The sequence below is a fragment of the Candoia aspera genome, chromosome 1, assembly GCF_035149785.1.
Source record: "Candoia aspera isolate rCanAsp1 chromosome 1, rCanAsp1.hap2, whole genome shotgun sequence".
In the NCBI taxonomy this organism is placed as follows: domain Eukaryota; kingdom Metazoa; phylum Chordata; class Lepidosauria; order Squamata; family Boidae; genus Candoia; species Candoia aspera.
Window position 1 is genome coordinate 65,041,580 of NC_086153.1, and position 12,250 is coordinate 65,053,829.

The 12,250-nt window shown below is 40.3% G+C and overlaps 1 protein-coding gene across 3 annotated transcripts in view; it reads left to right on the plus strand.

The window, feature by feature from the left end:
* RMDN2 (regulator of microtubule dynamics 2) overlaps positions 1-12,250 on the plus strand; it is a 39,115-nt gene that overhangs the window by 5,240 nt on the left and 21,625 nt on the right. For all 3 annotated transcript variants that reach the window (XR_010068095.1, XM_063305602.1, XM_063305612.1), the window contains exons 3-5: positions 4,755-4,938; positions 6,975-7,077; positions 10,045-10,105. Coding sequence is in view for 2 of the 3 variants with exons in the window: in XM_063305602.1 (XP_063161672.1) it covers positions 4,755-4,938; positions 6,975-7,077; positions 10,045-10,105 (348 nt within the window). In the remaining variant the exon portion in view is untranslated. The remainder of the gene's footprint in view (positions 1-4,754; positions 4,939-6,974; positions 7,078-10,044; positions 10,106-12,250) is intronic.

The following is a 12,250-nucleotide window of genomic DNA, read 5'->3' on the forward strand; positions in this document are numbered from 1 at the left end:
CGTGGAACTAAGTTGATTTGAGTCCTAATTTCAAAGCAGTCAGTACTAGTGTTACCTAGAGTTTGTAAAATATTTTAAAGTCTAAATATTTGACCTCAGAACTCTCTTTTCTGTCATCAAAACAGCTTTTCTGACCTTAAAGTGAACCATTCCAGGTCTGCCAAAGTGATCTGACCTTGAAATGGGACACTACAATCTCAGTTTTGATGTCGGCATGGGATTTTCTGATAATCATTTCAGCCACAAAACATTTTGCATCCTTGGTATGTCTCAGCTTGGAAACCCTGAAGTATTACACAATTTGCAGTTTCTCAGCCACTCAAGTCTTACCCTGGAAAATAGAGTTCCTGTGGTGTAACTGATCTTGTTCATTGTACTGTTTATATTATTTCCAGTCAGGGTTCATTTTGATTACAATTCTTCCTATGTAATTTTCAACCACTGTGGCCTCATGAAAATGGTCTAGCAACCTTGCTGTTTCCATTTCAATATATGAAGCTGAGTATAGAGTGGAGCGGAACATTCTCCTAGGAATTCTAGCAGACTTGTATACCCAATGCAAAATAAATATAATTGGCCTATTGCATGCCTATGTACAGTGTAGTATTTCTTTCAAATGTATTATGTCCTGCCATTTTGTAAAATCAAACAACTTCCACTGAGTAGCTAATATTATAAGTTAACAGGGTTAAAATGAACAAACCACAAAATCTTAGAAACCAGACTGATTGAATGTCGGTTTTATATGAAAAAAGATAATGAGATTAGTTAATTTGCCTTCATTCGGTGGCAACCCTTACTTAGATAAGTTTTGGGTCATTGGTATGCTTTGTATCATGAAGAACTAAACCAGTAAATAGATACGTGGCTATTTGCCTGTTTTTTTGTGGGCTTTTTTTTTTTGCCCCTCAGGTACTAATGTTTTAATACCTTGTGTTTCAGATTAGCTGAATAAGTTTTTTAAGTTACTGAAAGCATGGTTGTCAAAACATGTGGGGAAATATTATATAACTATATCATCTTTTGTTCTAGGAGTCTTAAATTGCCTCCATAACATTTCCTTCTCCCATTTTTCCCATTGGTCCTAATAACTTTTCTGGGCAGTGAGTTGGGCTGGGAGACAGGCTGGAACCCAAAGGCACCTGTCCTTTTAAAACAAGATCATTTGTGAGTTTTAAACTTCAAGGCTAAAAGTGGATTTGAGCCAGTATCTCCTTGATCCTCATGTTAACCACTATGCTACACTTTTCATCTTGCCCTCCCCACATTATAGAATGTGTTCCTGGCATGCCACTTAAAGGCATTGTGTGGCCCTCAGCCCAAAATGTGTGCAGTGCTTCAGATTTGCTTGGGAAGAGATGCTTTGAAACAGACAGTAGTGTGAACACAGCACGTGGCCCTGACTCATTCAAAACAGGTGCATCTCAATCCAGGTTCAAGTTGCAGCCAGATGCTGCATTTATGTTTCAACACATTGCAAAGCACCTTTTTCCAATCCAACCTGAAGCATTGCACAGTCCCTGGGTTGAAGTTTTCAGTTAAAAAGCATGATAATTGGCTGAACCAGCACAATTCATTGTACTAAAACTTTTCTTTTTTCTTTTTAACATTTCTGCCAATTGCATTAATATTTTATACTGTTCAGGTTTCATGTATGAAACACACTGATCTCTGGAAGATAAGTTCTGCTCTAGGAAATGCAAGGCTCTGGAATTAATCTTTCTTAAATGGAGGCAAATAAGCCAATTGTGTCACTAGTCTTTATTATACAAGTGTCATACATAGCTATCTAATACCTTATATGGATGTTTATGGACCATATGTGAGCATCATGATACTCAGAAGGTTGGATGTGGCTACCCAAGGCTTGTCACCATTTGTTTTACATTAAATAAGATATTTAGGAGGATTGCTGCATGAATACATTGAAAACCTTTCTGTCATATGAAGAAGCTTATAAACCCACTACTGTCTGCATATCTCTAGATATTTGCTAAAATAGGATACGTCACAAGCCATTAACATTTCTAGGTTCCATTTGTTGTTGGGCTATCAGATCCAGGCTGCAAAACCTGATGTTCCCTGCATGGCAGTAGAGAATTATTTGCCTCTCTTTGCTGCCATCAAGTGGTTGTCAAAACTGTTGCAGCCCAGATCAGGTAACCCTAGGATTTGTATTGCTGTGTCTTGCTTATTTTGTTCAAACATGGTTGATGCATACAGTTCTGAAAACTAACCAATGGAAGACAATCATTGAAAGTTCCTACTATTTTTGAGCAGGAAGGTGAAATATGGGAAGCAGTGTCCACTGATGGATTTTCCAGTATTTCAGGTCCACAAAATATTTGACGTTGGGTCATTTTGGTGCAGTGTACATTTTAGTGTAGAGCCAGTTTGGTATAGTGGTTAAGGTGCACATCTAGAAACTAAGAGATTGTGAGTACTACGCCTCCCTTAGGTAGTCACCTCATCTGGGTGACTTTGGGCCAGTCACCCTCTCAGGCCAATCCGTGTCACAGAGTTGTGGGGAAAAAGAAGCAGTAGTATTAGATATGTTCACCACCTTGAGTTATATATAAAACAGGCAGTATTATTATTATTAAGAATGATATTAGTGTAAATCATTTAAGCATAAAATAGAAAAATAAACTGAATGGCTAAAATGCTGATTGTAAAACATTTTGTCTACTCAAATTATTATTATTTTCTTAAGTTAAACAATATGGTAACTATTCTGTATTCTGTAACTAAGATTTACAGAATAGGATGGATGCCATGAAGACATCCTGGTCAGTTCACTTATTCTGTGCTTTCATCCCCAGTACCAATCTTTTGAGCCCTTCCCAGTCTTTGGGACTTTCTTCAGATCTTTCCTTTTCTTGATGTGGAAGGCCAAAATGCTTGGATCCTGCTACCGTCTAAAGTAGTGTTTCTCAACCTTGACAACTCTAAGATGTGTGGACTTCCAAGTCCCAGAATTCTCCAGCCAACAAGGCTGGCTGGGGAATTCTGGGAGTTTAAGTCCACATATCTTAAAGTTGCCCAGGTTGAGAAACACTGCTCTAAAGGGAAAAGCTGAACCAGATATAGAGATGCTTGGTTTACCCATAAAGGCTCTGTTTACTGATACAACTTCTACTTTGTCTCTTTTATTATTTATTTATTTACTTGCTTACTTACTTATTAATTAAATTTCTATACTGCCCATCTCGCATACAACGACTCTGGGCAGCTTACAAATAATAAAAATGGCAAATCGCTAAAAACAATTCAATATAAATATAAATACATATAAATACAAATATAAATACAGAATATAAAATATAAAATTCAAGATGGGAAATAAGATCTTATCCTTGGCACCCTCACGGGGCCAACCAGTCCCATGAATAGCTGTCCCCCCTCCCATCCCAGGCAGCATAACCATGTCTTTACTCCCTTCCGAAAGGTCCGGAGAATGGCAGCCTGTCTTACCCCTGGAGGTAGCGTGTTCCACAGGGCGGGGGCCATGGAAGAGAAAGCCCTCCTCCTGGACCCTGCCAATCGGCAGTCCCTCATGGACAGGGTCCGTAACATGCCCGCTCTGCCTGACTGGGTGGGATGGGTCAAGGTAGCAGGGGTGAGGCAGTTCTAAGCATTATGGAGAGAGACTGAAATAAAATACTTCCCTGATGCTGACTGTACTAAGTTTCGAAGACAAAAGCAACATACAGCAGATAAAAAAGTCACTAGTTCTTGCAAACTTGTAGTAATGAATTTGATGGCTTGAATTTTACTAGCATAACAAGTCTTGTACTAACAGAGCCGGTGTGGTGTAGAGGTTAATGTGCTGAACTAGAAGCAGGGAGACCAAGGTACTAGTCCTTCCTTAGGCACCAAAGACCACTAGGTGGCCTTGGGTCAGTCACTTCCTCTCAGCTCTAATCAATTTCAGACTCTGCAACAAGCCTGCTGGAAAACAAAAGCCCTTGTTACATCATGCATTGAAAGCTTTTCTGTAAGAATTAGGTAAACACAGTTCAGAAACAAGCAGACTGTGAAACCTTGTGGGACAAACGCTAAGAACTACAACAACAGCTTATAATACCCATTACAGCCTTTTCAAGGCTAAGAACAAGGCCTTGATCATTGTTTTTAAAGGATTGAATTGTTTTCATTGGAAACTAAGAGATAATTTACCTTGTCTCAAGGTCTTGATGATTGAATAAATGATACTGACTGCCACGATAAATCTGAATGCCTCTAAGCATTCATAATACTCAGAAGGTATTTGATTCGGTGCAGAAACGTTGCTAGTTCCAAATGATTGCATGTAAAAACCTGCAATTCCGTTTTGTATCTTTTCTACGATTCAATTGTCTCAATAATTTTTCAGGTGGTAATTTTAAAGAAATTTCTTTCTTTTTTTTACAAAGAAAAACATTTCACCAGAAACTGAAGGTAAGGACAATATTAATTGGAAAAGTTGTAGTTGCTGAATTTCATTAAATTAAAATAAGCTTTATGTTTCAATACCAAAAAAGTAATTTTAATTTTACTGAATAGTGTTTTTAAATAAAAAATAGTACAGTAGTGCCTGATTTAAGCCTAATTTAATTGGTCTGTCTGTGGATATTACAAAATTAAATGAATATGTTCAATGTATACTTTGCAGCTGTCTTAAGATAGCTAATTAGTAAAATAACAGTTACAAGCTGCATTATAACCATTTGGGTTTTCAAGAAGAGGTTATATTTTCCCCTCTGCTATTTTAGTTACATTACAGCTCATACTGATACTGAAGGAGAATCTGAGGAAGAAAAAGGATGGATCAATTCTTCCATATCTTCTCTGACACCTGAAGAGAAATTAGTTCTGCAGGAGGTGGACAGACTGCATGGTGGCTCAGAGCATGAGAAAAGAGAAAGCTTCAAACTATTGCTTGAAAGGGAGGAACAGGTACTGTCTGTAGTTCGGTACATTCCATGGTGTTCTTTTGAACGTTTTAGTCATGTCAAAGTTTAAGGATATGTTTGAGTAGATTAGTTTTAAAGGGGAAAAAATCCTGTTGCTTAAAAATGGCCCCTTTGGTTAGCATTCCCAAATACTTGCTGAAAGTAGGCTTCTTATACAAGTGGTTATGGTTACTCAGTGCAGAGGGGAAAACATCTATTATCAAGTTACACCCCTCCTGGTTTCCCTTTTCTGGTCACCAACAGGCCCACATAGGCTTTCTTCCCACTTTAACTTTGTGGTTTATGTGAGAGTCAGTGTTGCTTTTTACTGTGGAGTTAGAGAGGGATGAGGGGGTTCCAGCAGCTAAGAATTTATCGAAGTGAATATTTGTAGCTCAGGGTTGAACTGTGGAGTCCTTGGAGACAATAGAAAAGCCAAAACACCAGTACACCCCCTTGCCAGATATGCAAAGATTAACACTAGGATTAACACCAGATGATCCATCAAACAGCACAATACACCCTAATCAAGGAACTATTAACTCAGTCAACCAACCAAGCAGCAAACAACAGCCCAATCAAGGAACTCCCAAGGAGAGAACAACACCCCCACCAACACAAGCAGGGCAAGCCACTGTATATAAACAGAGAGCAAGGCCCACTCCCTCTTCACACTGAAGATGTTGTCTAGTCTGACAGTGAAATATCTGCAAGAAAACAACAAGGCTCAGAGAGCACCAAGGACTCCACAGCTAAGAATTTCCCATTTTGTTCGCAGAATACAATAAGGAATTTAGTAGGAGAAGAACAAGAGATGGGTAGGTTGCTGGGAACCTCTCTTGTTTATGCTAACATGAAGGTGGTGGGAGGGAACCTTCACTGTGTAACTCTGAATCACGTGTGTTGCCTGTGGTCATTTTAAGGAAATAAGTGATGCTTTCTTCAGAAGGAGGCCCCTTGCATAGGAAGGAAAGACCGAAGTTAGCTCAGGTGATAAAAGAGCCTTTGGGCCATTGAGGAAATGCCAGTTTGCATTCTCGTCAATGGCTGTTCTAGACGTGCCCACCATGGCAGCTGATTTGTGAGAACCCCCACAGCATGTTCTCAACATTCCAGATGTGGCACACAAATGTTGGGGTCCCCTACTCTGGATGAGTGAATGAATTTCAGTGGTCAGATAAACGCCTTTAAAGGCTCAAAGTATCCTGTATTCTGTTTCCAGTTAGGAAAAAACACTTTACCTCTTCCATGTAGCTGCCTATAGAAACCTAGCAGGCCACACAGAAAAAAATCTTATTTCACTGCAGAGGCTTACAGCATGTATGTGTATCTAATTCTAGATCCTATTGCTTACTTCAACAGAAAATTCTGAAAAAGGTATTTCACGGCATAGGGCCCAGTTATTTGAGGTTACTGCCTATTTCCCACAGTTTCTGCCAGCCAATATGATTTGGCAAAGTGGGCACGCTCTGAGTCCCCTCAATTAAACAGTGTCACCTTTTGGGACCCAGGAAGTGTGCCTTGTCTGTAGCGGCACCTTCCCTCTGGAATGAAGTCCCCCATGAGATCCATATGGCTCCCACCCTGAGGGCATCCAGAAGGCCTTGAATACCTGGCTGTTCTCCCAGATTTGGGGTTAGGGTGGACGGGGGCTCCCGTTTTATTTTTTGTTGTGTTGTCTGGATTGCCATCTTGTCATTATCCTGTAATTTGTTTTGACCTAATTTATTGTATTTCGTTGTTTTTATTTTGTCCTTCACTCTGTGAGCAGCTCAGAGTTGGTTGGAGTCGGGCAGCTTCAAAAATGGAGTAAATAAATAAAGCATGACACAATAATACATGAAGGCAATGAATTTAAAATACAAGACAACGTGATTACTTACAGAACAGCACATGGCAATTGGGGGCAGGTGCATTTTAAGTATGTCAAAAGGTATCTAGAGTAAAGGCAATCTAATGCATGGGGGCAGGTGCATTTTAAGTATGTCAAAAGATATCTAGAGTAAAGGCAATCTAATGCATCTCTGTGTTTGCAAGCAGTATCGAAACCATCCTGGCTTTCTTTGGAGACTTGCCCGGGCTTATGGGGACATGTTTGAGTTAACTGCAGATGCTGATGAGAAAAAGAACTATGCTGCTGAAGGTTGGCTGGTCAATAGACTTTTTTAATGCAAATAATATTTGTTCAAACTAGAAATCTACCAGGAATGCTATTTTATTATTGCTTCTGCTAAAAATAAGTTCATTTAGCCAGCTGAAGCAGAGAAATATGAGCTGGGGTAACAATCTTGCTGGGGATTGTGGTACTAATCTGATTCCCTGATTACTTTTCTTTGCTTGTACCGGAGCAGCCTTGTACCAAGAAAAATGGTGATGATGTTTAGCTGAGCAAGTATATTGGTGAGATTTCAGAGGAGGAGCTTCCCTGCCCCAGTTCTGTTCTGAATCCACAAGGAATGCTAAGGGAAGGGCTCAGTTTTTATTCTGTTTGTTTCTACCCAGGCGTGTATTGCATTTTTCAAAATATTAATTGCAAAGCTGAATATGCTTATTTATTTATTACATGTACATTCCATCTTTCCTCTGAGAGCTCAAGGCAACATGCAGAACCTTCCCTTTTCCAACTGTCTCCTAAAAGTAACCTTGTGAAGTAGGTTAGGCTGAGAGAGAGTAACTAGCCCTATATAACCTTCCATAGCTGAGTGGGGACTTGGACCTGGATGTCCCCTGTCTAGTCCAGCATCTTAATCACTACACCACGCTAGTTTTATCCTGGAAGTATGTCCTATTGAATTAATTTAATCTGGAGCCAAATGGGATAAACTCCCAATTTAATGTCTCTGTTAAATATCTTATGGGTTCTGCTTTAACCTTAAAAGAGGGCTAATTCATCACTGAGGCCAAAGTTTAACCACACTTACCCTCCAGCTTTGTCAGTAAACATACATATACCCTTCATGCTATTCCTTTTGGTTAAGCAACTTTGTTCAAACTAATGAAAAAGGATGAGAAGTAATGAGTGAAAACATTAAAAGCAGGAGATAAGGGGAAAAAATCTACATCTAGCTGATATCAAAATAATTCATAATAACTCTCCATAACTTTATATTCTTCCAAACCATCCTTGCTTCCACCATGTCCATTTGTTGTTGTTGTTGTTGTCCTGATTCATACTGGCTTTTATTTCTTCAAATTATTAAAATCTTTAATTTTGAGGATGTCATCAACTTCATCCTATCATAACTTTCTCAGTCTTTTCTTCCCTTCAACCCATTCACTCTTCCTTCATATTTTTGCTTTGCAATTTAGTCCTCATTCATTCTCTCTATACAGCCCACACATCTCTACATACTTCTTTCATAGTGGTAACTTAGTTTGGTATTCAGTCCACTTTTATCTAGCACCCATCCATTCTTTTTCCTGTCTCTTCTTATTTTAACACATATGCCACATGGACATACTGCATCCAACGTACTTGTTTCTGTTGACATACACAACTCATTTCCAGATAATTAAGTGGACAGAAGCACGTTCCCATTCATCTGTTTATGTCACCTAATAGAATACTTTTTGTTAATTCCAAGTTGCATTTTTTCATATGCTGTGCTTACCACCCGATGACCCCATAGATAATGACCTCCACCACCTATCATGGTTTTGGTCAATTAAGATATTCACATAAGGTGTAGGCTAGGATACCAGTTGTCAGCCTTCCCAGGTAGACCAGACAGGAAACACGACTAGACAAGCCAATTCTACTTTTAAGGCTACATTAACAGAATCTTGCAGGTCTGAAAGTACAAATCTCCTGCCATCTCTTTTATAGCCTCAGAAGTTAGGGAGGGTCCTTTCTGAGTTTCTTTCTTTGCCCATTATGCAGTTCAGGCTATACCCTATCTTCTCTGATTGTTCCGTAGGCAGCATCTCTTCCCCCATCTCCCAAGGCCAGTCCCACATACCATTATAAAGGTAAAGGTTTCCCTTGACGTAAAGTCCAGTCGTGTCCGACTCTAGGGGGCGGTGCTCATCTCCGTTTCAAAGCCTTGGAGCCGGCGTTGTCCATAGGACACTTCCGGGTCATGTGGCCAGCATGACTCACGGAACGCCGTTACCTTCCCGCCGAAGCGGTACCAATTAATCTACTCACATTTGCATGTTTTTGAACTGCTTGGTGTGCAGAAGCTGGGACGAGCAACGGGAGCTCACCCCGCCGCGCGGTTTCGAACCGCCGACCTTCCGATCGACAGCTCAGCGGTTTAACCCGCAGCGCCACCGCGTCCCTTACATACCATTACATCAGTCTTAATTGTACTTGTGCCACATCGAGTATTGCCTGCCAGTGGTAAGGCCAGTACTGGTCAGTTTTGGCAAATATTGGCCAGTATACCACAAATGCAATTAAAGCCCAGTTTTACTGCAAGCATGCTCACACTATTCTGGTTCTCTGATCTAGAGACTACTTTGCAAGCTAATATACCTGCCTGCATCTCACCAGCTAGGAGGTACTTGCAGTTTCCTAACATACTCAGGGTATTTTGTCAAGCCAGCTTTGTTTTAATTCTTCTCAGTCTTCACCACCAAGATATCCAGCTCTCTCATCCCTTACATCTTGCAGATCATTTATATCACGTTCTCTCAAGCTTTGACTCACAACTACCACCGATATCTCCTAACACCCCATTTCATAGGGCTGTGATTATAATAGGTGCAGCATCATTAGTAGTAGGCTTTCCATCCACACACCATCTCTTACAACAGTGTTGCATGTGTAGACACCTACTTGTGCTGCAGTGACTTGACTTTCCCCCAGTAACCATTGTGTGTTCCCAAATTCTGCTCTGGAGGATTTCTGAGCCTTACAGAAGGAGTTTGGACAGCCCAGAGGAGTAGAAAGAGAGCAGTAATCAGCTCTATTGTCAAAGGACAGCAGATAGTTACCATTTAGTATAGTAATTCTTTATTTTGGACAAAAGTAACTATGGTAGGGTAATTGACTTCAAATCACAATCATCATGTGATTGTTTTCATTACTTTATTGTTGAATGAATGGAGCATGGTATGGTATTAGCTTATGCATATTGTTCAAATCTGTAAAATGCACCTTTTTCAGGAAAACTTGTTGGAGAGAATGCAATTAACCTGGACCCATCAAGTGCTGAGAGTCATCAATGGTAAGTTTGAATAGTGGAGATTTTACCACCTCTTTGATCCAATCTGTACAACTTTTAGGCCTGAAATGCCTAAAACAGGCAAACTGTTTTTAATAAAAGCGTATTCACAGGTTCAGTGTATTTCTTCATAAGGTTGGGCTAGGAAAGTTATCCTAGATGTAGCAGGTATACATTTCTTTTATGATTGGTCTGTCTGGCTCAGCATTTTCTTCACTACCAGATTCCCAGCTGCTGTTAAAGATTTTAGATAGGAGGCTAAACAGACAAACAAGGGAAAGATGACACTTCCTTTGTGTTGAGTTTGATTCCTGGCAACTCCACGACGAACGTTTATTGTTCTCTTGGCAGTAGTATGAAAGTAGCTTACCATTGCCGGGATATTTCCAGTCTAGCCAACAGTCCTGCTTTTCCCTAGTGGTTTCCCATGCAAATACTAATCAGGTTTTACCCTGTTGAACATCCAAGGTCATATAAGACAGCTCAGATGCTACCACCTTTTGAATAGGTCTCTGTTGTTATTTTTTACCTTGGCCATTAGAGGGAGCCATTACTGTAGATTCTCTTTTTTTCTAGTTTTGTCCTAAATTTAAGGTCAATTCTCATTCTTCATTCAGAATCTTTCCATGTTACTGAATTATTTTACGGTTCACCAAGGCTGTACATTTTCTTAAAGGCAACTTCTCTTCTGTGATTTCGGTGAGAGAAACAGCTCTGCTGTTTGGAGACTTTAGCTCAACTCTTTCATATCCTGAATTGCCTTTCATCATTTGTGTTGGATCTCCTCTCTCCCCTTGTTCCTCATTTACAATTATATAGAAAAATTACCGTAGCTCCCTAAGTAATACATTTAGGGCCCAGCCCAGGCCCTAAATGTATACAGCCCAGGCTCTTCTCACCTGGAACTCTCCAGCTGCTACCTGGTAAAGCGAGTTTAGTCTCAGCAAGTCCAGAGGGTGGTAAACTGGGGGAGGCTTGGCTCGCCCCTTCAAAAAATACATTGTCACTTATATGTTTCCTCTTGTCCCACTCACCTTTTTTCAGTTAATGTCCATGGCTGAATGGATGAGGCCATTTTCCTACCTCTCTGTTAGTAAAGTGCAGCATAATCCGGCACACAGAAATACGGCTTCTTGCATTCTATAGGATTTACTCCTGGGTAAGTGTGCTTTAGTGGGACGCAGTGGCGCTGCGGGTTAAACCACTGAGCTGCTGAGCCTGCCGATCGGAAGGTCGGCAGTTCAAATCCGCATGACAGGGTGAGCTCCCATTGCTAGTCCCAGCTCCTGCCAACCTAGCAGTTCGAAAACATGCAAATGTGAGTAGATTAATAGGTACCACTTTGGTGGGCAGGTAACAGCGTTCTGTTCAGTCATGCCGGCCACATGACCACGGAAGTGTCTACGGACAAACGCCGGCTCTTCGGCTTTGAAACGGAGATGAGCACCACCCCCTAGAGTCAGACACGACTGGACTTAATGTCAAGGGAAACCTTTACCCTTTACCTTAAGTGTGCTTTGGATTGTTTGCAGCCATAGCCGCTTCTTCTTTTTTTTTGTTGCCCAGAATTCTGACTTAAAAAACATAATCAGTTCTACAGCAACTCTGCATACTTTTCTTAACACTCCCAATAAAACGTTTTTTGAACTTTATAATTTTTTAAATAATTACCAGCTGCACTTTCCTGTCTTCAGATCATGCTTTAGGTTGACTCCATTCTCTTTACTAGCTATTATTCCCTGGTCAAATTAGCCATGCAGCTTTGCCTTATAATACTAAAAATACCACTTCAGCAAATAAGAACGTCTGTTCAGGGTCTCACAGTGCAGTTTTTTATGTGCATAAAAGGGGAGCAGGGAGGGACATGTTTTTCCACTGCTTAGCCTCCATGTGGTCATTTTCACCATATTCCTTATACTGTATAGCAGTGATGGTCCAACTTGAAAATCTACCTCCTACATGAAGACTCACTGCATGATTTCACTCTGGAAGCCTAGATTATAGCAAGCACTTCCAAAGATACTTATCATACTTATTAATGTATTAGTGCTTTTATACCACATCAATCATTCCAAGTGGGGTCCTGCAAAAGAGTAATATTATAGCATCATATACAGTAAGAAGTATTCCATAGTAATCATATATTAA